The sequence below is a fragment of the Antechinus flavipes genome, chromosome 5 (genome assembly GCF_016432865.1).
Source record: "Antechinus flavipes isolate AdamAnt ecotype Samford, QLD, Australia chromosome 5, AdamAnt_v2, whole genome shotgun sequence".
Lineage (NCBI taxonomy): Eukaryota > Metazoa > Chordata > Mammalia > Dasyuromorphia > Dasyuridae > Antechinus > Antechinus flavipes.
The window spans coordinates 169,779,646-169,805,165 of record NC_067402.1 but is presented as its reverse complement, the minus strand read 5'-3'; the positions used below and the strand labels follow the sequence as shown (position 1 = coordinate 169,805,165).

At 31.9% G+C, this 25,520-nt stretch overlaps 1 protein-coding gene across 1 annotated transcript in view; it reads left to right on the top strand.

The window, feature by feature from the left end:
• The window catches only part of TAF3 (TATA-box binding protein associated factor 3), a 244,318-nt gene that overhangs the window by 23,154 nt on the left and 195,644 nt on the right, over positions 1-25,520 (top strand). Inside the window, exon 2 of the mRNA XM_052000587.1 lies at positions 112-354. Within this exon, the coding sequence (XP_051856547.1) occupies positions 112-354 (243 nt within the window). The remainder of the gene's footprint in view (positions 1-111; positions 355-25,520) is intronic.

The window sequence follows — 25,520 nt, the reverse complement described above, 5'->3', positions numbered from 1 at the left end:
GAGCTACTGATTCCATGTCCACTGCTTTTAGGTGATGTGATTCTAATCTGCATTCTTATTATTTCAAAAGTATGTAACAGTGCATTTGATCTGACTTTGATTTCCTTTCAGATGGCCGGACAGACCCAATTTTGGATGATGTCAGTGAAGCCTTCCAACTCATGGGGGTCAATCTTCATGAATTAGAAGATTATATTCACAATATTGAACCTGTCACTTTTCCACATCAAATTCCTTCATTTCCTGTCAGCAAGAACAATGTACTTCAGTTTCCTCAACCTGGGAGCAAAGATGCAGAAGAAAGAAAAGAATATATTCCTGATTATATGCCACCTATTGTCTCTTCTCAGGAAGGTATGAAAATTTTTGGTCTTAGCGCTAGATTCTTATTTTTATAAGCTTAAAACATTTAGTGAATATCTTAACTTCTTTTGAGGGGAAGGCAATTGAGATTAAGTGACTTTCCAAGGGTCGTATGGCTATTAAGTGTTTGAAACCAAATTGGAATTCAGGTCCTTTTGATTCCTTGGCTAGTACTCTTGTGTACTGTGCCATCTACCTGGCACATATCGTCATTTTTTTTTTCTTAAAATCACACATTGTTTTCTTATCATAATTTCTGAATATAATAGTCTTCAACTGTTTTGCTGAAGTACAAATTTAGAAATGTAGAAAGCATATTTTAATGTTATTAATCATACCAGTAACTACATATCCAAAACTAAATGCAAACTGCTAATTGCCATTTCTGTGACCAAAGTTATTCCTAATGAGGTATTTATTTCTTTTGATAACAGTAATTGAGGGAGAACAAAATGTGGTCAAAGAAAAATATTTTAAAAATAATTTATCATATAAAAATAGACTAAAGAGTAATCCAGCAAGAAAGCTTGAAACATAAAGAACAAAATCTGCCTTTCCCTTCATCATTTGTATTAGTATGAATTAAACCTTATTGCTTTCAGCTACTTTATTCATTTAAACTATTCAGAGTTTTTATTTGAATGGCACACATCTGTGTTGGTTGGTAGATGCAGTGTTTGTTGGTCAAGCACATAGTTGTTTTTATTCCTTTTTTTTTTAGTTCAGCATTATTTTCAATTCTGAATTCTTTCCTTCTCTGTTCTCCTACCCCTCCTATTAAGAAGGCAAGAAAAGCAAAGCTTGAGGCAGCTAGGTGACACAATGGATAGAGTACCAGCCCTGAAGTCAGGAGGTGCTGAATTCAAATTTGGCCTCAGACATTTAACACTTCCTAGCTGTGTGACCCTGGGGAAGTCATTTAACCCAAATTGCCTCATTCCCCCCAAAAAATAAAAAAGCAAAACCCATCACAATCCATTATGTATTGCTATATTATATAAAATAAATTTTTGCATTAGCCATGTTAAAAAATAAAAGAAAGAAAGAAAATATAATATTTTTCAGGCTGCTCTCTATCTTTAGGTAGATAGCATATGTCATCAAGAGTCTTTTGAAATTATGGTTGATCAAGTTGATCAGTTTTTTTGTTTATTCCATATATTTTAAATATATATTTTAAATTAATTATTTTCTGTCAGTGATATTTAAAACAAATTTTTTTTAACATTTATTTTTAAAACTTTTAGGTTCAATAGGTTCTTTCCCTTATCCCCACCTCCAGCCCCCATTAAAAATCCACATATTAAATTATCAAAACATTTCCATAAAAGTCATGTTGTGAAAGAAAACTTAGATCTCCTACCCTAAAAAAATTACTTCAAGAAAGAGAGAAAGAGAGAGAGAGAGAGAGAGAATGATTCAATCTATATTCAGACAGTCAGTTCCTCCTTTGTGTATGGAAAGAATTTTTCATTATAAGTCCTTCAGAGTAGTCGTGGATCATTGTACTGCTGAGAATAGCAATTATTAACAGCTCATCATCCCAGAACTTTATTATTACTTTGTATACAATATATTTCACTTTGCTTGAGTTCAAAGAAGATTTTAATCCAGGTTTTTTTCTTGGAGCATACTGTTCATCATTTCCCATAGAACAATAACATTCCATCATAATCATATACCATAGTTTATTTAGCCATTCCCCAATTGATAGGTGTCCCCTAAATTTCCAATTTTTTGTTCTAAGAAAGCTGCTATAAATATTTTTGTACATGTAAGTCCTTTTCGTTTTTTCTTTTTTTAATCTCTTTAAGGATTTTGCCCAGCTGTGGTATTGTTAGGTCAAAGGATATATATATTAATTTATAGCTCTTTGGATATAGATCATATCTTTTGAGCATTTATCAATTGGGGCATGGTTCTTATTTCTAAATTTGGCTCTGTTTTCTCTATGTTTGAGAAATGGGGTCTTATCAGAGAAACTTGCTTCAAAATTCACTTTTATAGTTATTACTGCTAACTGTATTTCCCCCCATTTATTTTATTCTTTCTCCTTTCACTCTTGATCAGAGTTCTTGATTGTTTCAAAGTACCTGCTGAGTTTTCAAGAAAGGCTTAAGAGAGCAATTATCAATTAGAATGACCTACTTGAAGAAAAGTAAATTATTTACATTAAATGCATGCATTTATATATTAGCCCTTAGATTAATGTGCCAGTGGTATATGAGTAATAGTAATGAATTCTGTTTCCATTATTTTTAAAACTTCTTTTCTTTTGAACCAATCAGCTTATACATAACTGATAAGCAATTAACATTAACCATTCCCAACTTAAATTTTGTTAATAAAATTTCATTTGCTTCACTTACATAATTAGTGCTGCATTGTTATAAAACATAGTGCTAGCTGGGGATCAAGATGAACTATTTGTGAAAAGTCTTCTGTCTCCCCACTACTCCATACAAAAATTTGAAAGCACTTATATTAACTTGAATTACTTGTTATAGTTTGAAAATTCATTATCTTTAGTTAATATTGCAGTTTTTTAAAAGTTGTTTTTTCAAATGTTATTGGGTTTGCTTTTAGAACTAAGTGATTGAGTAGTATTCCAAGTATCTTCAATTGTCTTTCTCCTAGAATCCCTCTTTTTCTTTTATAGATTTTCATGAAAGACCAGTTGATTGCATCAATTAGATCTATGCTTAAATTTTTTTCAGCTTTCTTTTTTTTCACAGTTGGCTTAACTTGCAGAATTGGGGGATAATAGTAACCAGAGAGCCTGAGATACACTGTAAATTGATAAATCATTGTCATTGTTGGTATAGGACATAATGATTCTTCTAAGTGTTGTTGCAATGAACTATTTTTAAAAAGAGGTATATTACAAATAACATATGTAGAACTAAATCAGATATAAAATTCTCATTGATTATACTTTATAGTGGCTGCTAAAATTTGCCTGAAATACTTCAAGAATCATAAAGATGATGTCAACTAAATTAGTATATTTTTTGACTTAAAGTTTTGGAGGTAGATAACAGATAGGCCATTTTGTAGTTTTTTTAATTATATGAGTTCACCTCTATCCAGTCCAATTTCAAAATCTTAGATAGTGCTATCAATAAACATATTTTATGGAAGAGTACCACCATCATTCTTTATAATGATAAAATTTTTTTGAAAATTATGAACTTGAAAATTATCAGTAGATAGGGGCATGTTTACATAAAAGAACAGAAAGTAATGATTGTATATGAAATCATAATGTATCATATACATTTAAAATACATATACATATATTTTGATTTATATTATATAATACAATTATAATATAAATTATATATATTTACTGACACGTATATATGTGTGTGTGTGTATGTGTGTATTAACATACACACATGTATTGATATATGTTTAATGTCATAGTGCCAATATTGCTTTGCTTCTGTTTTCCCTTCAAAATTTCCTCCTGCTGTATTTAGTGTGTTTTTCTTCTTGCTTTTTAAAACAATTACATTTTCTTTTATTCAATCTGCAGAAATTTACTCAGCCTCTCTTCTTTCCTTCATTTGAGAGCAAAACAAAAACCAAATCTTTGTTATAAATATGTATACTTAAACAAAACAAAGTTCCACACTGTCTATGTCCCAAAACTATATCTAAATTTGCACTCTTAAATCTTTCAGCTCTCTATGATGGTGGGTAGCATGTTTTATCATTAGTCTTCTGTTATTGTGATTGAACAATTACATCTATCAGAGTTCCTAAATTTTTTTCAAAATTGTTGGTCTTTACCATATTGTCATCATTATATAAATTTTTCTTTTAATGCTGGTTACTTCATTCTGCTTCAGTTCATACAAGTCTTTCCATGTTCCTCTGAAATCACCCCCTTTATCATTTCTTACATTTTATGGGAACTCCTTTAGATCCTATTTTTTTGTCACCTCATCTCCTTTTTCCTTCCTCAGTGAAATGTGAAATGTATTTCTGCACCCAACTATGTGGGTATTTATGTTTATTTATTTATTTATTTATATTTATTTATTCTTCTTTCCTTTGACCACTTCAGATGAGAGTGAGGTTGAAATGTCAGCTGTGCCCCCTATTCCATCCTTCTTGATATTGATGTCTACTTATTCATCTTGATTTTGTAAGACAGTTTCCCCCAACCTTCCTTTCTCTTCTGTTTCTCCCTTCTAACCCCCCAGTGTATTCTTCCTTTTGTTTTCCATTCATCTCTTAAGGTCAAAAAAATTTGCCCAGCCCTTTTCTAATTAGACTTCTTCTATGACCCTGATGATTACAGAGGGATCTATGTATCATTTCCCTATATTGAATGTCAGCAGTTTATCCTTATTTTAGTCCCTTAATTTTTTTTTTTTTTTTACATTTTTGTGTTGAACTTCAAGTTTTCTACAAAACTCTGGTCTTTTCATCAGAAATTCTTGGAAGGCCTCTTATTTCATTAAAGATCCATTTTTTTTCAGTGTAGGATTATGCTTACTTTTGCTCAACAAATTATTATTGATTATAAGCCATTTGTAATATTGTGTTCTCTGCTCCCTTATAGTGATGATTGCTAAATCATGTGTGATTCTAACTGTGATTCCTTGGTCCTTGAATTCTTTTTTTTCTGTATTTTCAATATTTTTTTCTTAATGTTGAAACTCAGGATTTTGGCTATCATGTTTTCATTTTGAAATTTTTTTTTTCAAAAGGTGACTGGGAGATTTTGTTTTTATTTTGCTCTTTGGTTTGAAAAGATCTGGGCAGTTTTTTTTTTTTTTATGATTTCTTGAGATGTAATATCTAGACTTTTTTTTGATGAGTGGCTTTCAGATAGTTCAATGGTTCTTAATTTATCTGCTCTCAGTCTGTTTTCCAGGTCAGTTTTTGCCAAGATATTTTACATTTCCTCCTCTGTCCTCCTTTTCTTTAATTATTATATATTAGGCCCTATGCTAGCACTTTACAATTATTATCTCATTTGATACTTATAACAATTCTGTGAGGGAGGTACTATTATTATCTCCATTTTACAATTGAAGAAACAAAGACAGACAGAAGTTAAATGATATGAGCTAGATCACACAGCTTGTAAGTATCTGAAGTCAAATTTGAATTCAGTTCTTCTTGATTCTAGGCCTAGCATTCTATCTGCTGCACCACCAAGCTGTCCAAGTTTGTTAATTTCATACTATCAGAATTGTATTTTGTGATCCATAATAGAGATGTCACTCTTACAGTGAAACTCCCTAGTACATACCCAACTAGATTAAAATGTAATTGACAAATGTTTAGTAAAATAAATAAAAATGCAATACAACATATAAAATGTAGTTTGTGGTTTTCTAAATCAGCGTGAGGCCAATAGGGAGATCTGATTCTATTTGAGTTTGATATCACTGACTTCCACAGTATCTCTTTTGTATTAAAAATTTTTTCCTCCTACTATTCAGACCATGCCAATGATCTTATGATGAAAATAGCCATGTATACTCAGAGAGAGGACTGTGGGAACTGAGTGGATCACAACATAGCATTCTCACAACTTTTGTGGTTGTTTGTATTTTATTTTCTTTCTCTTTTTTCCCTTTTGGATTTCATTTTTCTTGTGCAGCAAGATAATTGTATAAATATGTATGCATATATTAGACTTAACATATATTTTTACCATGTTTAACATATATTGGATTACTTGCTCTCTGAGGAGGGGAGGTTTTTGCAAGGGTTAATGTTGAAAAATTACCTATATATCTTTTGAAAATTAAAAAGCTTTAACCAAAAAAAATTCCTTCTAGTCATAGTTGTGAAAAGGTATACATTTTTTTTTCTTCCCCACTCCTACATTTAACCCCCTTTAAAAAAAATGATGTGACCTTTTATAGTTTGATCAAGTACCATTTGATACTTATTGTTGTTAGTGGCATAAGTTGTTGGTCTAAACCTGTTTTCTTTTAAATTACATCCTAGTTTTACCAGATTAAAAAAAAAAATCAAATGAGGAGATCTTCTCCAAGTATATTCTTGGGTTTATCTAACATTTAACTATATCAAGCATTTTTGAATTTGATCATTCCTGTTTTTTGATCATTAGGTCTATTCCATAGATCTCTTTTCTTCTTTTAAACAATATTATATATAACTTTAAAGAGTAGATTCTTTTTTATTCTGAATTTAAAAACCAAAAAATATATATTTCCCATATATGTGGCAACACATAAAAGATTCTATACAAAATAATGAATCTCCATTTTACATGCTTTCCTTTTTAAAAACCAAATACATAACAAATATTATGTATTATTTTTTAAAATTTATTTATTTATTTTACCCCCTTTTTTTATTATAGCTTTTTTTTTTTTTACAAGTTATATGCATGGGTAATTTTACAGCATTGACAATTGCCAAACCTTTAGTTCCAGTTTTTCCTCTCCTTCCCTCCACCCCCTCCCCCAGAGGGCAGGTTGACCAATATATGTTAAATATGTTAAAGTATAAATTAAATACAAATTAAGTATACATGTCCAAACAGTTATTTTGCTGTACAAAAAGAATCGGACTCTGAAATAGTGTACAATTAGCCTGTGAAGGAAATTAAAAATGCAGATGGACAAAAATATAGGGATTCGTTCTTAGTCATCTCCCAGAGTTCTTTGGCTGGGTGTAGTTGATTCAATTCATTATTGCTCCATTGGAAATGATTTGGTTCATCTCATTGCTGAAGATGGCCAGGTCCATCAGAACTGATCATCATATAGTATTGTTGTTGAAGTATATAATGATCTCCTGGTCCTGTTCATTTCACTCAACATCAATTTGTGTAAGTCTCTCTAGGCCTTTCTGAAATCATCCTGCTGGTCATTTCTTACTGAACAATAATATTTCATAATATTCATATACCACAATTTATTCAGCCATTCTCCAATTGATGGGCATCCATTCAGTTTCCAGTTTCTGGCCACTACAAAGAGGGCTGCCACAAACATTCTTGCACATACAGGTCCCTTTCCCTTCTTTAAAATCTCTTTGGGATATAAGCCCAGTAGTAACACTGCTGGATCAAAGGGTATGCACAGGTTTGATAACTTTTTGAGCATAGTTCCAAATTGTTCTCCTGAATGGCTGGATGTATTCACAGTTCAACCAACAATGTATCAATGTTCCTGTTTTCCCCGCATACCCTCCCAACATTCCGCATTGTCTTTCCCTGTCATTCTTATTATGTATTACTTTAAAAAACTATTCTGCTTATATGTTTTCTTCTGAACTTCCTTCTGTTTTCTGTGCATTTTTAAAATGTTATAATGGCTCTGTCTTTTTTTTGGGGGGGTACCTCATGATTGTTAATCTACCCTTTCCTAATTTCTTCCTTTTTTCTTCTCTCTTCGTTTTTTCTCTCCTTGTTTCACATCAGTTTTTTGGGGAGGGAGGCATTCTAATTTCCAAACAAACTGTACTATCAAACCTAACTTTACTGTCTGTATCCTTCCTCATTTCCATGGGTTTTCAACTCATGCCTGGAGCAGACTCTCTCTATTACCTTATCTATTGAAATGCTTCTCTTTCTTTAAGGCTTAGCTCACCTGCTCTCTTCCATGAAGATTTCCTTTTTTTTTTTTTGGTTAATAATAGCTTTTTATTTTTCAAAATAAATCAAGGATAGTTGTCAACATTCACTCTTACATAACTTTGCATTCCAAATTTTTCTCCCTTCCTCTCCCTTCCCCTAGACAGCAAGTAATCCAATGAAGATTAAACATGTACAGTTCTCCATGAAACTTTCCTTAATTCTCTTTCCCTTTCCTTCCCCTAAAACCTCCTTCCTCTTCCTCTTCATTTATCCTGCTGTTTAATCTATCCTAGGAATTTTCACATTTCAACATTTTTATAGTTATTTGTGCATGTCTTATTTCTTTGTTAGATTTTTAGTGTCTTGAGGTTGGAGAGTTTATAGTATTTATTTTTGAAAATCTCTATTTCCTGGAATAAGTACTTAGCATAGAAAAATTATGTGATGAAACATACATTGTAATTGTCATTTTATTATAAACAGAAACTTTTGTATCTAAATCATATCAGTATTATTAAAGATTTTATTTAGTCTTTAGTCTATATAAATTATCTTTTTAAATAGCGATTTAGATTTTCTTTGTTGATTGATATGGATAGCTTTGTTATTTAATTTAGTCTTAAGCACAGTCATTTAACTTTTCATCTTCAGTTTACTCATCTGTAAAATGGGGATAATAATAGGAATTAACTCATAGGATTGTTGTGATGATCAAATGAGATAATATGTGATTTAGCATGTTGCTTGGCACGTATTGGTGTTTAATGTTTATTCCCTTCCTCTATATAAAATATTTATTGAATAATATGGTGATTGTCTTATAACATTTAAATAGTGCTTTAGGATTATAAATTACTTTTCTCATAACTTTTTTTTTCTTGTTTTATTTTTTATAAAAATTGGGTGTTTATGTATTTCCTATACAGATTTGCCACATTTAATCAATTTAATTAAATAAATTCCATTAAAATCTGGCTAGATTAAATGATATAGATATGAATAATGTTATAAGTAGATGTTTGGATGACTTGACATTTCATTAAGATTTTGCAATTCTAGAGAGAATGTAATTATAATATATTAACATCATGAAATGATGTTTTCAGAAGCAATCTTAATCTGGATTAGGGTATATCTATAATTTTTCCTCTAAAAAAGTCTTAAAATTTGAATGTGTAATTTGTTAATTATATCTGCTTTGTTGAACACCTGTCTTTCATGATTTGTCTATGATATTTTATATTACCTGTATTGATTTACTCACTGCTTGATTCTTTACTTCTTTCTTGCCTCCCTTTCCTAGGATAATGTACTTTCCTAGTTCTCCTTTATGTTCCTGATTATTCTTGTCTGAACAAATGGCTAGGAAAAGAATTCCATGATTTTTAATTCTTTTGCTATATATGAATTCGGTTTCCTGACTTTCTTTTTCCAATCAGTTGCAGATCCTTGATCTCCTTTCCCCCACAAGCTCTTTTCTTTATCTTCAGCCTTCTGCATTTATTCTGTTCCCATTCTGTAGGTAAATTTGTCCACCCTGCTGACTTCAGTTATCCTCTGTATTCAGATGATTTTTTGAACTTCTACCTTTAAAAGAAGAGTATGAGAATGTAAATTTTATAACGAAGTGTCTTAATTATTAATTCACCAGCAAAAAGATAGAGGATACTTTATGACCAATAGCTTCTAGTAAGGATACTATAGCCTCTTGATTTATAAAAAGAACACCCTGAAGTCTGAATTTTTATGACTAGAGTTCTGGAATTTCTTCTCAGTGTACTTTGGAAGAGTGGAATCAGATCAGACACCCTTTTGAGCTCACTTTTGTTTCTGATGTGGCCTATCTTGCTAGTCACAGTGGTACCTCATATAAATTATTGTGAAGGGGGTAGATGGAAAGAGATGAACAAATAATAACTGAGTTAAATTTCAGGATCTGTGGGATCAGCTTCATACTGGGTTTTTGTGAAGCTGGTTCCTTCCTATCATTTGTCATATGGCTATCCCATTTTACAAATTAGAGCTGGTTAGCACCATTAGTCTCTCAGAAGATAGCATAGAAATGAATTCTGTGGAATTAGAGAATTTGGCATTATGCCAGCTTCACAGCAATGGCTACTCTTAAGGTGTAGGAATGTTGGTGCCTGAAAGTCCTTGGAGTATTAAAGCAGACACTGGATAGTGCATTATTTGGTAGAATGTCACAGTACTCTACTCAGCCCTGTTCTAAGTTTAAAAAGGCATTTCAATTTTATGTTGCTTGAATTCTTCATTCTATTTGTAGGTTATTTCATGAAAGGGTAATTGTATTTTTATTTGAGGGAAATAATGAGTTTTTGCTTTCACACAGGTATAAATGTCATTCTAGCAAAGTCTCTTAGTTTCTCAGCTTTTAATCATGGTTGTTTACTTCAGTATCTTGTTTGATGTTTTGTTAAGGAATTTTTTTAAAAAGAGAGGTTAAAAAAAGAGAAAGTTAGAGAAATTATAAAGGTGTTATTGCATTGGATAAAGTTCTGGTTATTTGATATTGTATATCCCAGTCTTCATTCTATGTATAGTCACATTTTTAAACATTCTTCTTTTGGTACTTCCCCCAAACTTTTATAATTATCTGTTCCAAATAATTATCTGTCAGTTTGATTCTTGGAGGGAGAAGAAGAGAAGGAAAACAAGACAGTATTTATACATTGTTACAAATAGATTTGAATGATCTGACCATAAAATTAAATTTTGGGATATTTTAGATGATTTTAGTACCTACAACAATTCCAAGCCATATCATATACTAATTTTTCCCCTTAAATTCCAACAGGCCATAAAACTACACTGTCCTTTCTATGTGTTTGTTGGCCCCAGAGTGTTAAAAGTAGATTAGTGAAACTTACATATCTATTACAAAATGTTACATTTGACTTCACAGGTCTTTAAATATAGGAGTGATTAGATAAGCACTTTTCAGGAAAGCAAATTGCTTTTTATAATTAATATTAGAATTCTAATTCTTATTCTGTATGACATTAATGAAGATTTTTAGAACCTCTAGCTTGACAGAATCAGTCATTGGCAAGTTCATTTTGTTTTTGGAGGTAGCTTTCTTGATATAGACTTAATTTCAGTTAATTTTTTTCCATTCTTAGTTACGTTAGGCTAGCTAAGATTCAGTCCTATCCAGCAAACATTAAACACATTAATGTTACAGTTGAGGTGTTGACAAGGGCACATTGTAGTCAGACAATTCAAAAGAAATTACTGAATTGTCTTCTGGTTATGTGGTTTGGGATGATATTTTAATCTATTCATTTATATCATCTATTTCATGTAAAGACCCATCCTTTATTAACATTTATATCTTCTTGTCCATTCCATATTTAGGAATATTTGGGAAATTTTATTTAGGGAATATTTAGGAAATCTCTGAAGTGATCTGTCATCAGGACAGGCAGAGTTAAAAGTTAATGATCACAGCTGCTTAAGTGTTTATAACTTCTCTGAAACCAACTTAATTTCAAAGAAAAGATGTTTGGAATAAAGAACATCTTTATGTATCAAGAAGAAAAGAAATGGAAATAATTTCTTTATCCTAAATTCATTTAAGCTACTACTAGTTATATAAGAGAAAAAAATCTTACTCACTTTCTTCCCCTCTTCTTTGACTCAGCTGCCCTAACCAAAAATTGCCCAGATCTAGTTAGTGACCCACTTATTTTAAACAATAGGCTTCCATAAAATGCTAGCATAAAAAAATAACTTGGGATTTTTTGGCCACAGATTTTAACCTGTAGTCATCTCTGTACATTAGCTAATGGGGAAGACCTGGTTTTAGACAGAAGAAAGTTTACACTAACATCTCAGTAGTCAGTATCTAGCTCATACTTGAGAAATATTCTGTCTATATTTTTTTAAGTTTTAGAGTAAAGCTGTAGGATTAGTACAAGTCACTTTAACTCTCTTTTTAAAAAATTCCTAGTAGTTCCTGTTGCAACTCACTACCACTATAGACTAAAATGGTTTGCTTCAACTCTGCCTGTAATGAATGAGAGAATTAAAAGTCACCGTTTTCTTTCTTTTAAAAAAAATCGTTTTTTAAAATATGTATTATAATATTTTGATTTCCATTTTCTCTCTCTCTTCCTGCTTCTCTACCTCCCCAAGATGGCAAGCAATCTGATATAAGTTATGTGTGTACAATAATATTAAACATATTCACACATTAGTCACCTTATGAAAGAAGAATGAGAATAAGAAGAGAAAAACAAGGGAATAAAACAAAGTGAAAATAGTATGCATCAATCTACATTCATTCAGAATCCATAGTTCTACTCTGGATGTGGATAGCATTTTCCATCATGAATCTTGTGGAATCGTCCTGGATCACTGTATTGCTGAGAAGAACAAAAGTTTATGAAAGTTAATCATCCACACAATGTTGATGTTACTGTAAAATGTTCTCCTAGTTCTGTCACTCCACTCAGCATCAGTTCATGTATATTTTTCCAAGTTTTTCTGAAATCTGCCTGCTCTCATTTCTTTAAGCACAGTAATGTTCCATTATATTCATGTACTACAATTTGTTCAGCATCTCCAATTGATGGGCATTCCCTTGGTTTCCAGTACTTTGCCATCACAAAGAAAGCTGCTGTAAATATTTTTGGTACATGTGGGTCCTTTTCCAATTTTTATGATCTATTTGAGATATAAACCTAGGAGTGGTGTTGCTGGATCAAAGCATATTCCCTTTGGGAATTGTTCCAAATTGTTCTCCAGAATGTTTGGATCAGTTTACAACTCCACCAACAATGCATTGATGTTCTAATTTTCTTACATCCTCTGTATCATTTATAATTTTCTTTTTCTGTCATATTATTAAATCACACACACATCGCTTTTTATGAAGTGATATTTCATAGTTCTTTTAATTTGCATTTCTAATTAATAGTGATTTAAGGCATTTTTATACGACCATAAATGGCTTTAATTTCTTCACTTGCAAATTACTTTTTCATATTCTTTGACCATTTATCAATTGGGAAATGACTTGCATTTTTATGAATTTGACTCAATTCTCCATATATTTTAGAAATAAAACCTTTATTAGAAATACTGGCAGTAAAAATTATTTCTCAGCTTTCTACTTTTCTTCTGATCTTGGTTATAGAGGCTTTATTTGCATAAACCTTTTAAATTTAATATAATTGAAATTATCCATCTTGTATTTCATAATATTCTTTGAGATATCGCATGTTTAGTCATAAATTTTTCCCTTCTCCATAGATCTGACAGGTAAATTATTTCTTGCTCTCCCATTTTGGTTATGGTATCACTCTTTATGTCTAGATCATGAACCTTTTCATTTCATTTCAGATCATTTCAACTTTATCTTGGTATAGGGTTTATATTTGGTCAATGCTTAGTTTCTGCCATACTATTAGTTTTCCCAGCAGTTTTGTCAAATAGTGAGTTCTTATCCCAGAAGCTACTCTTTGGGTTTATAATACATTAGGTTACTATGGTAATTGACTATCGTGTCTTGTGTACCTAACCTATTCTGCTGATTCACTACTATGTTTCTTAATACTACTTTGATTGCCACTTTGTAATATAATTTTAGATCTGGTGTGGCTAGGCCCCTTTTCTTTGCATTTTTTCCCCCATTACTTTCCTTGATATTCTTGAACTTTTGTTTTCCAGGTAATATTTTTCTAGCTCTGTAAAATATTTTTTTGGCGGTTTGCTTGGTATGGCACTAAATAAGTAAATTAATTTAGGCAGAATTGTCATTTTTATTATATCAGATCCACCCATCCAGGAGCAATTGAGGAGACACTTTTTTCTTGTTAAAAGAAGAGTCCATGCCTTATCTAAGTAGAGAAGGAAGTAAATGGCTAGTTTTATCCACTCCCATTTACAGCCTCAGAACATGATTCAGAATTCGTAGTATAATTTTCAATGGTGGAGGAGATAGTAAAAATCTCCAAATAATTTAAATTCCTTTTAATTATTTTTATTTCTGTTTTGAAAATATTTTCTTTCCCAATTACATGTGAAAGTATTTCTAATATTTGGTTTTTAAAATTTGAGTTCCAAATTCCCTTCTTCCCTGCCCTTCCCACCTTCCTGAGAGGGGAAACGATTTGATATAGATTATATATATGCAATCATGTAAAATGTTGCCCATATTAGTCATGTTGCAAAAAAAAAAAAAAAAAAAAAAAGAGAACAAAAAAAAGAACTATGAAAAGAATAAAGTAAAAAATAGAATGCTTTGATCTGCATTCAAACTCTATTATGTTCCTTCTCTGGAGGTAGACAGCATTTTCATCCCATGTCCTTTGGAATTGTCTTGCGTCATTGTATTGCTGAAATAGACTTAAAATTAGAAAATTGCTTAAAAATAGAACTTAGGGAAGTAACTGTGCTTTAATTTCTTTTGGAAAGAGGGGCTTACTGCTATTGCTAGCATCTCCTGAACTATATCAAATAATTATGGAGAGTATAATTGGCATCCTTATTTAACTTCCATATTTATTGGAAAAGCTTCAAGTGTATCCCCTTTGCTTTTTATGATATTACAAAAAGTCCCATTATGGCTATTCTTTTTTTTCTTTTTCTTTATTAAAGCTTTTTATTTTTCAAAATATACGCATGGACAATTTTTCAATGTTAACCCTTGCAAAATCTCATGGTCCAATTTTTTCCCTCCTCCCATACCCTTCCCTAGATGGCAAATAGTCCAACATATGTTAAATATGATAGAAATATTTGTTAAATCCAATGTATACATACATATTTATACAATTATCTTGCTGCACAAGAAAAATCAAATCAAACCAGGGGAAAAAAAAAGAGCAAAATAAAATGCAAGCAAACAACAAAAAGAGTGAAAATGCTGTGTTGAGAACTGTAATGTTTGGGCTAACTTTCTGGAGGTCCTTGGGACCAGCCTTGATCTTAGTGCAGGAGTGCAGGAGGCAGGAGAGCACCAGGAGGATAGTCAAAGATAGAATGTCCCTCTTCCAGTCCTTCTTAACCCTTACATACCTTATTGTAATTACATCATTACAGCATACTAAATATATGTGAACTAGAGAGCCATTACGTCACCATACTAAGTACTAAGTATATATGTGAATTAAATAACCATTGTCTCATCAATTCCACTGAGTTAACACCTTGTTGGAAGTACCCTTGTTTCAAGTATAACACAGGTGGTCACACCCTCCTTGAATTCTCAGGAAAGATGAAAACACCAAAGGGAGGTGGGAAGTCAAACCAGACATTGTCAGGAGGTTCCCTCTGTGCTGAATGGTCTTATACCTTACCCAGAGTTCCTCCACTATCTGTAGCCCTCTACAGTGAATCTCACTTAGTTTCCATAGTCCTCTCTCTGGGTGTAGATGGCTTTCTTCATCACTAAACAATTGTAACTGATTTGAATGATCTCATTGTTGAAGAGAGCCTTGTTCGTCAGAATTGATCCATCATATAATCTTCTTGTTGCTGTGTACAATGTCCTCCTGGTTCTGCTCACTTCACCTAGCATCAGTTCATGTAAGTCTCTCCAGGCTTCTTTGAAATCATCCTGTTGGTCGTTTTTTACAGAACAATAATATTCCATAACATTCATATACCATAACTTATGCAGCCATTTTCCAACTGATAGGCATCCACTCGGTTTCCAATTTCTTGCCACTACAAATTGGACTGCCATATGCTTATTCTTTATAGGGTTTTTAGCATGAAAGAGATGTACTGTGTCAATCTTTTTTTCTGCCTCTGTTCAGGTGATCATATGGTTTTTAGATATAATTTTTTTTGTTTGTTTTGGTGATCATGTTAAATGTTTTCATGCTGTTGGGCCATCCTTGCCTGTGTGATATAAGATCGCACTTGATTAAAATGAATCATTTCTTGGATAAATTGCTGTAGATTATTTGACAGAATTTTGTTCCAGTGTTCATTAATGATAAAAGTCTACAGTTTTCTTCTTTGTTTTATCTTTATCAAATTTAGGTATTTTGTTTCATAAAAGAATTTTAATAGAGTGCTTTCTCAGTTTTTGAGAATAATTTGTGAGGTATGGGTACTAACTATTCTCTAAAAGGTTGATAGAATTCTCTTGTGAATCAGTTCATCAGAAATAGTTTTTTCCTTCAATAGTTCCTTCACAGGTACATCTATTTCTTTTTCTGAGATTGGGCTATTTAGTTTTTCTAAATGGATTTCTTATTATTTGAGTATTTTATATTTTTGAAGATATTTCTTTTGTGGTCTCAGTTTGGTTAGCATATAACTTCTTTTTATTTCTTTTGGTTTTGCTGTGATTTTACCTTGATTATTTGTTTTTTTGATTTGATTTTCTGCTCTCTTCTTTTTAACTGAGTTAGCTAAGGGTTTATTAATTTTATTAGTCTTTTAAAAGAACCGATTTTAAAATTTATCATTTCTGTGGTTCTTTTGGATTCTATGTACTTCCCCTTTAATTTTTAATATCTCTTCTTTTTGTGCTTATTTTATATTTATTTGTTGACTTTCTAATTCTTTTAAAATGTATATTTAGTTCATTAATCTTTCCTTTTTTCTATTTGTTAGCATATTGATTAGTTTATTATTTTTCCTTTCAAGGGCTGCTTCAGCTACAGTCCAGAAATTTTAGGATATTGAAATTATTATCATATTTTTTTACATTATTATTTCTGTGATTTGTTCTTTGACCCACTCGTTAGTTAGGATTTCATTGTTAAGTCGTCTCTGTATCTCTATCTGTATCTTTTGTTTCTTTGTTATTTGTTTGTGGTCCCTGAATTAATGATTATTTTTATTATGATCTACAAATTGTGTATTAACTTTTTGGCCTTTTTACATTTATTCACTGTGTACATATAACTATGTATACATTACATATTTCACATATGCATTGTATATTTATAATATGTATATTAGAAGACGCTGTTAAATCTTTTACCTCGTTTCTCTCAGATTTTGTTTACTTCTGTATTTTATCTTTCTTTTAGATTATCTAAAACTGAGAGGGATATTGAAGTCTCATGTCACTATTGTATAACTATATTTTCTTACAACTCAGTGTTCCTTTAATGAATTTGAATGCTGAGGTATTTGGAGAATTTTATTCCTAAAATTCCTAAAAAAAAAAATCTATTGTCCATGGTTTCTTTCAACGTAATAGTTTCCTTATTTATCTATTTTTATTTTTTGGACTTTTTGCTTTGTCAGATAGCATAATTACAATTCTTGCTGGTTTTGATTTACTAGATACATAGTAAAAATTTTTTCATCTCAGTTTTATTTCTTATATGTCTTTATTCTTTAAATATATTTCTTAAAAGTAGCAAATTGTAGGTTTGTTTCTTTTTTAAATCCAATCTGATCCTCTTTTTTGTTTATTCAGTTATTTAATCTGTTCACATTTAAAGTTGTAAGTTAGGTACACATTTTCCTCAATCTGTCTCTCATTTTTTTAATTATGATTTTTTTCCTTTTCCTTTAAAGATACCCATGTTCCTTCCCTCATTTCCTCTTCTCATTTGTTACTTATTTCCCTTTGGAATTTTGCTTATTTGTTCTTTTTTTCCCCTGATTTTATCTGATTATATAATTCTTCCCTCTCCTTTTGTTGTTTCATTAGTTTTAAAATTTTCATTTCTTTGCACTCCTTTTCAAAATGAAATTTTCTTACTCCTTTCATTATTTATATTTATCTTCTCTGTTTATTCTAGATCTTTATTCTTTGATTTATGAACTCTATAATTACCTGTTCTTTCCCTCTTCTTTGAATTTTTCATGTAATCAAAGCTTCCCAAGTATCCAGTCTAGGCTTTCTCCTCTAGGCAGTTTCTGCTATCACCTTGTAGATTCTCTTTTTCCATTGTACTCAAAATAAGCTATTTTAGCTATCAAGCAGGACATTGCCCCATTATAGGGGGCCCTCCCTCAATAAATACTTGATTATGCACCCCACCGGTAATCTATAATATGCTCCTGTAATTACCGCTTTTCTTCCCCATTTGCCTTAAAATCTCTTTCCGGACTCAGTTCCTTCCCACTCCCTCAGTTGTCAGTTGTCCCCAGGAATTCCAACTCCCTTCACAATTTGCCCAAGAGCAAGGTCCTTCTCTCCCTTCCCAAACTATCTCTTCTATGAGAGAATTTATCAGTTGAACTTCTTCACACCACAACAACAAAGTCTCTTTCTTTCCTTCCTTTTTCAGTTCCTCCCTTCTCTACACTCTCCTGAAGACGCTTATTTTTGAGAAAATAGGGGTTATTTGTCACTATTATCCCTGGTACATTATACATTTCTTTCACTCTGCTCCCCTTCCCACTTTTATGTACCTTATAATGTTGTAAAGTAGTCCCATAAAAACAAACAACATTCGTTCACTTGGAGGCCACATGTTGCCAGGTTCTATTCATAATGCTTAGGTCTGTCTCTCCCTGTTATCTCTACTAGACTTCTGCCCTCACTTCTATTTGCTTTTGTACTTTTAGAAAGAGGTTTCTTACTGGTCCTTTTGCTGTCACTCTTTTGCTATTGCTGTCCTTGACTGCTGTATTTATTCATTTCTGCGGTTCTGTTGGGAGCATTCAAGAAGTATTTTTTGCAGTGATTTTTTTTTCCCCTAAAAATATTTCAAATGTTATGTTGCTCTTCAGAACACATTATTCTATTCTCTCCTTTTTTTCCTAGTGGGTTCATTGTGTTATTTGAATTTTTTTCCTTTGTATTTGAAAGTCTTGATCATTTAATGTTTTTCAGTAGTAATCAATAAACATTTTAAAGCCAGAAGGCACTGTTATAAGTGCTGAGATACAAATATAAAAAAAAGATGGTCCCTCCCCTTAAGGAGCTTAGGGGAAGACAACAAACATAAGAAAACTGAAAAGTGGGGAGAGGAAAAAATGAGAGAAGTTCCTGACTTGGGTGCAGGGTGGAGAGTTAGACACCAAAGAATCAAAATCAGGTACAGCCATTTGAAAAATTTTGAGATGTCTCAGCTGAGCTCTCCTCTTAAATAGAAGTTTGGAATTTATGACTGCACAACTCTAAGTAGAGAAGGAGAGGGGTAGGGGTGGTATGAGGTGGAATGCTAAATTTCTGAATTGAATTGTTAAATTTAACTGCTGTTATCTTGTAATTTGCAACCTTTATTTTGTTTTTGTTTTTGGTTTTTTCCTGGAAGTAATCTCCAGATTCTTTCAGTTGATGTTTCATTTTCTATGTTTAGAAGTTCTGGGCAACTCTTTCCCATTATTTCCTGCTTTATGGTGTTAAGATTTTTGGTCCTGTTGTATTTTTCTGGGAAGCCTATAATTGCTAGATTGTCTATGTATCCTTGTCTTTGAAATTAGTAATGTTTGCTTGCATAGTGACTATATTTTCTTTTAATGTCATTTCCCTTCCCCTCTTTCTTCTTCTGGATTATCCATCATGTCTGTGTATTTGCTTTTGCAATCTATTGTTGTAATATTCTCTTTAAAATGTAATGTACTCTGTTGAGATTTTCTTGGGGTCTCTGGGAGCAGCCTTCATTCCAGGGATTAAAGTCCAAATCCTTTATTATCTCCTTCAAACTCTTGTCTCTTTTCCTGGGGCTTCAGCTAGCTTTCTTGGAGGCCTTTTGTAATCTTGGTTCTGAGAATTTGAGCTCCTGCCTCCTTCTCTAGCCTCAGAATCTCTGAATTCCAAAGGTTTGTGCTTCAACCTGCAGCGACCAGAAAGGTGGATGATGGAATGAATCTGTCTCAGCCTCCGAGAGCTTCTAGTGCACTTATCCCTCTCTGGCCCTGAGAGCTTTTCCCTTATATGCTCCATACTGAGTATACACCAATCATTATATCACTAGGAAACCTTTATTATTGTAGGATTAAATCAATGCTAAACTAGATTTAACTATTGTCTCATCAATTCCACTTAGTACCTTGTTGCAAATTCTGGCTCATAACATCTCCTTGTAGGATTAAATCAATCATACTGAACCATGCTAAATTAGATAACTATTGTCTCTATCAATTCCACTGACTTAGTACCTTGTAAGAATCCTTTGTTTCAAGTTCAGAGTTCTGGCCCATAACATATTATCATCTCTCTTATTTCTTGGTGAGACTTGCCATCTCGATTCCAGTTTTTCCATTTTGCAAATTATTTTTGTATTTCAAGCTGTAAATTCTGCTTTCATAATTTTGCTTTTTTTTAAAAAACAACTAGGAATAGTGTGTTATGATTTCCTGTTTACTTTCCATAGGATCCTCTGCTTTATCCAGTGTTGGATCATTTTTCTTTGTTTAGTATTTATATTCATAAATGTCTAGATTCATTTACCAAACTGAAAGCTATTTTCATTTTTTCTTTTTTTTTTTTTAAAGCTTTTTATTTACAAAGCATATGCATGAGTAATTTTTCCACATTGACTGTTGCAAAACCTTTTGTTCCAAATTTTCCCCTCCTCCTCACCCTCTCCCCAGCTGGCAGGTAGTCCAATACATGTTAAATATGTTGAAATACATATTAAATCCAATATATGTATATATATATTTATACAGTTATCATGTTGCACAAGAAAAATCAGATCAAAAAGGAAGAAAAAGAAAAACTGAGAAAGAAAACAAAATGCAAGCACATAACAACGGAGAGAGTGAGAATGCTATGTTGTATTCCACACTCTATTTCCATGGTTCTCTCTCTGGGTGTAGATAGCTCTGCACAATTGGAACTGGTTTGAATCATCTCAATGTTGAAGAGAGCCATGTCCATCAGAATTGATTGTTGTATAGTCTTGTTGCTGTGAATAATGATCTTGTGGTTCTGCTCATTTCACTTAGCATCAGTTCATATAAGTTTCTCCACCTCTCTGAAATCCTCCTGCTGATCTTTTCTTGCAGAACAATAGTATTCCATAACATACATATACCATAATTTATTTAGCCATTCTCCAATTGATGGGCATCCACTCAGTTTCTAGTTTCTTGCCACTACAAAAAGGACTGCCAAAAACATTTTTGTACATGTGTGTCCCTTTCGCGCTTTTAAGATCTCTTTGGGATATAAGCCCAGTAGAAACACTGCTGGGTCAAAAGATATGCATAGTTTGATAACTTTTTGAGCATAGTTCCAAACTGCTTTCCAAAATGGTTGGATCCTTTCACAGTTCCACAAACAATGTATCAGTGTCTCAGTTTTCCCACATCCCCTCCAACATTCGTCATTATCTTTTCCTGTCATCTTAGCCAATCTGAGAAGTGTGTAGTAATATCTCAGAATTGTCTTAATTTGCATTTCTCTGATCAATAGTGACTTTCAGCACCCTTTCATGTGGCTACAAATAGTTTCAATTTCTTCATCTGAAAATTGTCTATCCTTTGACTATTTATCAGTTGGAGAATGGCTTGATTTTTTATAAATTAGAGTCAATTTTCTATATATTTTAGAAATGAGGCCTTTATCAGATCCTTTGGATGTAAAAATGGTTTCCCAGTTTATCGCTTCCCTTCTAATCTTGTCTTGCATTAGTTTTGTTTGTACAAAACTTTTAAACTTAATATAATCAAAATTATCTATTTTGTGATCAATAATGATCTTTAGTTCTTCTTTGGTCACAAATTCCTTCCTCCTCCACAAATCTGAGAGGTAAATTATCCTATGTTCTTCTCTTTGTTTTTAATATCACTGAAAGCTATTTTCTTTCTGTTTTTTTTCCCTGTTGATTTATCTGCACATATTAAATATATATATATATATATATATATTTTTTTTTTTTTTACAAGAGCGAGTAAATGTTAAGTGTCTGAGGCTAGATTTGAATTCAGGCCCTCTTGATATCAAGGCTGGTGCTCTATCCACTGTATCACCTAGTTGCCTGTATAATAATATTATTATTAATTAGTTGCATTTCTCTTGGCTTTAGGTGAACCTGGAAAGTGGGGCTTGTTTACATGTCATTTATCTTCATGGAACTGTGATATCATTGCATGGGAACTCCTTGTTCACATCTTTCTCTTCTCAGTTTTTATTGTTCATATCTCTCCATAAATAAGAAAATTTACTCAAAATTTACTCAATGACTTCATCTGTGTCTTTACTAGGACTAGTGCTAGGACTAGCACTTGGCTCTCTAGCTATTCCTTCTTTATATTCTGTTACTGGTCTTGTGTCTTTTCTGATTATAGTTTTCCTGGATGATATTTCTTATTCCACTGCCTCACAAGTTATCTTTAAAGATGTATCTTGTTCCTATACTCTTTTCCTTCCTTCTTTTCCCTCCCTCCCTCCTCTTTCTCTCACTTCTTTCCCTCTTTCCATATAGGGAATTTACCTGCCAATGCTCTGCCCAAGTGAATATAAATGTTGATGGCTAAAACCTCACAAGATATCTTGGGATCTACAGCTAGACTTCTTTTTAAGGATCATTCCTTAAACCCAGATCACTATTTATTCCTAACATGGATACTTTTTTTTTTTTTAGATTACCTATAATTTTTATTATTTGGAGATTATGATGACTCATGATTTGTAGCTATATACAATGCTTTTATTATTTTTCTTTTTCTAAACTTCATAAATAAGGTAAACATTACCATTTATAAAGAATTAAGCTATAATATAACATAATAGAATAGAATAGAATGAAGCTATGTGTATTATAGATAGTTTAATTTTCTTTTTTCTTTTCCATATAATTGGCACATTTTTTCCAAAGATGTTATACTTTTTCCTGATGAACTTCCTTTTATTCTGTGCAGATTATTTGTTGTAGTTCAACTTTTATGTATCCTGAATTATGCTAGACATTGTACAAAATATAGAGAAAGGTAGATGCACCAACCTCTTGGAATATAAATACAGTGGAGAAAAGACAGCTAAAGAGTCTTTAAGAGTAAGAGTTGTTTTTCTTTTACAGCTTTAAGTAGGAGAAAGGATTTGTTTATTTATCATCCTCCTTGTTTTAAGCTGTTAGCCAAAGCAGAAGATAGTTTCTTTTTCATTGGGCAACTTAAATAAAAATACTTTGGCCTCTGAGTTTAAAGTATCATCAGATGACCATCAATTTTTTTCATGTTCTTTACTTATTCCACTTTTTAGTCTGTTCATTATTCCAAAGATTTCAGCATATATTTTGTCCTGATGCCTTGTATATAAGCTTTGTTTGACCCAGGTAAGAAGGCAGCAAACAGGTTAGAAAGGTGACTTCTTTGTGGGAAACCATATAGATGCATTCACCCTTATTTTACATTTAATGAGCTCCAAGACAACATCCTTGGTTAATCTCTGTAGCCAAGTCATTGAGGACAAATGTAATGCCAGTTACAGCATCTACTTTGATAAGTTAACCTGTTTTCTTTTTGACCGCTATGTAGTGAATGGAAAAAAGAAATGTGTATCCGTTTTTATAGCTGGGGAAAAAAAAAACCCAAGATTTTTTTTTCTTCTTTTATCCTGCGAATTCCTTTTGATCTTAAAAAGAATATGTAAGCCTGTCTAGGTTGGTTTTTCTCTATGCTTACTTCTGGCAGTTTTCTCCTGCTTTTCTTATTACTTTGATTTCATCTATCCTTCTCTTAATGACCAGTCAGTTACCAGTTTGAATGTCGCTGCTTTGTCCAAGTTTCCTTTGCTTTTTAAAATAGTTATATTACAAAAAAAGGTCATAAAATGAATATCCATTAAGCAAATTTTTCATTGGTCAAACTACCATTATAAACTTGCAAATTTACTTTTAGGGGTAGGAAGGGTGGTGAGAGACAAGTTGGGAAAATTAGGGAAGACAGAAGCTCAAATGGCAACCATTGCAGTGAAAAGTTATGGTGTTATGGAGCATGAGAATCACTTCACCAGTTTAGAGATTTTAAACACATTTTTCTCCTATAGCAGAGTTTGGTACAGTTTTGTTTGCCTTTTGTTTTTTTCTTTCCTAAGTTCCATTTCTTTTCTCTTCCTCAAAAAACTAAAGAAAAGTAGAAATTTACCTTGCCTTCAAACTTTCTAATTTCACTACAAATTTGTGTCTGCTTGCTCTAGGCTGTAATATCATATTATCAGTTGTTGATAAAATACTTGATTACTTCAGAAGAACTGTAATTTCATCAATGTGGGTACTCTCTGTACACATTCACAAATCTTTCACCGTCTCACTGCATTTTAGCAGATGGTTTCACATATTGCTATGGCCAAAACGTTTGTTTTTTTCAAGACTCTTGGCAATGAGTTGCTTATAACTTAAGCTGACAATAGCCTAATACCCCAGACCCATAATCAAAGTCTTTCTACCTAGGCTGTCACAACTTTCAGGGCTCTAGCATAGTTTGCCGGAATTCAGGGTCACTTCCACACTATATTATGAGTGACAGTAGTTGATAATAGTAACATAGTATATACTTAGGATTAAAATTCTTTAATTTGGAGAGCAAGTAGGTTCCCCATAACATTTTGTTATAAAGTCCTTGTACAGTTCAAATTACTAAATATTCATGAGTTGTATAAATACTGGAAACTTTATAAAATGATAAAAGTAGATGGAATTTTTGCCCCACAGTTAAGTTTATCAATCATAATACATAGTTCGTGTGTGTGTGTGTGTGTGTGTGTATGAGAGAGAGAGAGAGAGAAAGAGAGAGAGAATACATACCCATAAGATAAATAGAATCATGTTTTAAATTTGGAAATGGCTTTTAGAATTATGTAGTTAAGTCTTTCACTTTACATATGAAGAAACAGGTTCAGAGAATGTAACTTGCTTGAAATAGACACATAGCAAGGATTACAAGCTAGGTTCTCTGAGATCAAATTCATTACTATTTCTATTACTACTACAGTTGTGAGATATAGATGTTTTAAACTTGAATAAATTCATTTTAACTTTTTAGTTATAAATTATGTCTATCATGGATTTGGAATTATGAAAAGGTATACAAGGATCCTTGGCTGATAGTTCTTGTAAGTTTTATAGTTCACTTAGTGTACTGTGTTTAATGAAAATGAAGGCTAGTGATATTATCAATACATATAATATTATTTTGTTCTGAAAAGTACTAAGTGCATTTGGGGTTGTCATTGCAGTAAAGATGAAATCAATCATAAAATCACCTGAAAAAAAGAATCTCCTCTAAAACATGGTCATTCAGCCTTTGCTTGAAGATTTCTAGTGGAAGGAAACCCATTAATTATTTCCTAGGACAGCTCATTCTACAGCTTCTTGTAGGTGGTAATGTTAGCAGTACATATATGTATATAGGTTCCATAATTTTCTCTAAATTTTTATTAAAGATAATTATTATTTGGAAATTGATGTGTAAATATAGGGTTAAGAATTCATAGAAATATCTAGAATATTACAGATATTTTCATTTTTGCCATATATATTTTGCATTAAGGAATAAAAATTAGTTTTGTAATATGTAATCGTAAATGGACTCCTATTGAAAAGGTCACAGTATTAAATTAGCCATAGATTTAGCTACATTTGGATCAATTGATTTTTATAAATTTTATATATATAACTAGAAAGTTATTTGAAAACCATGTTTCTCGAGTTTTACATTTTTTTTAAACCACATACCACATTGGGAA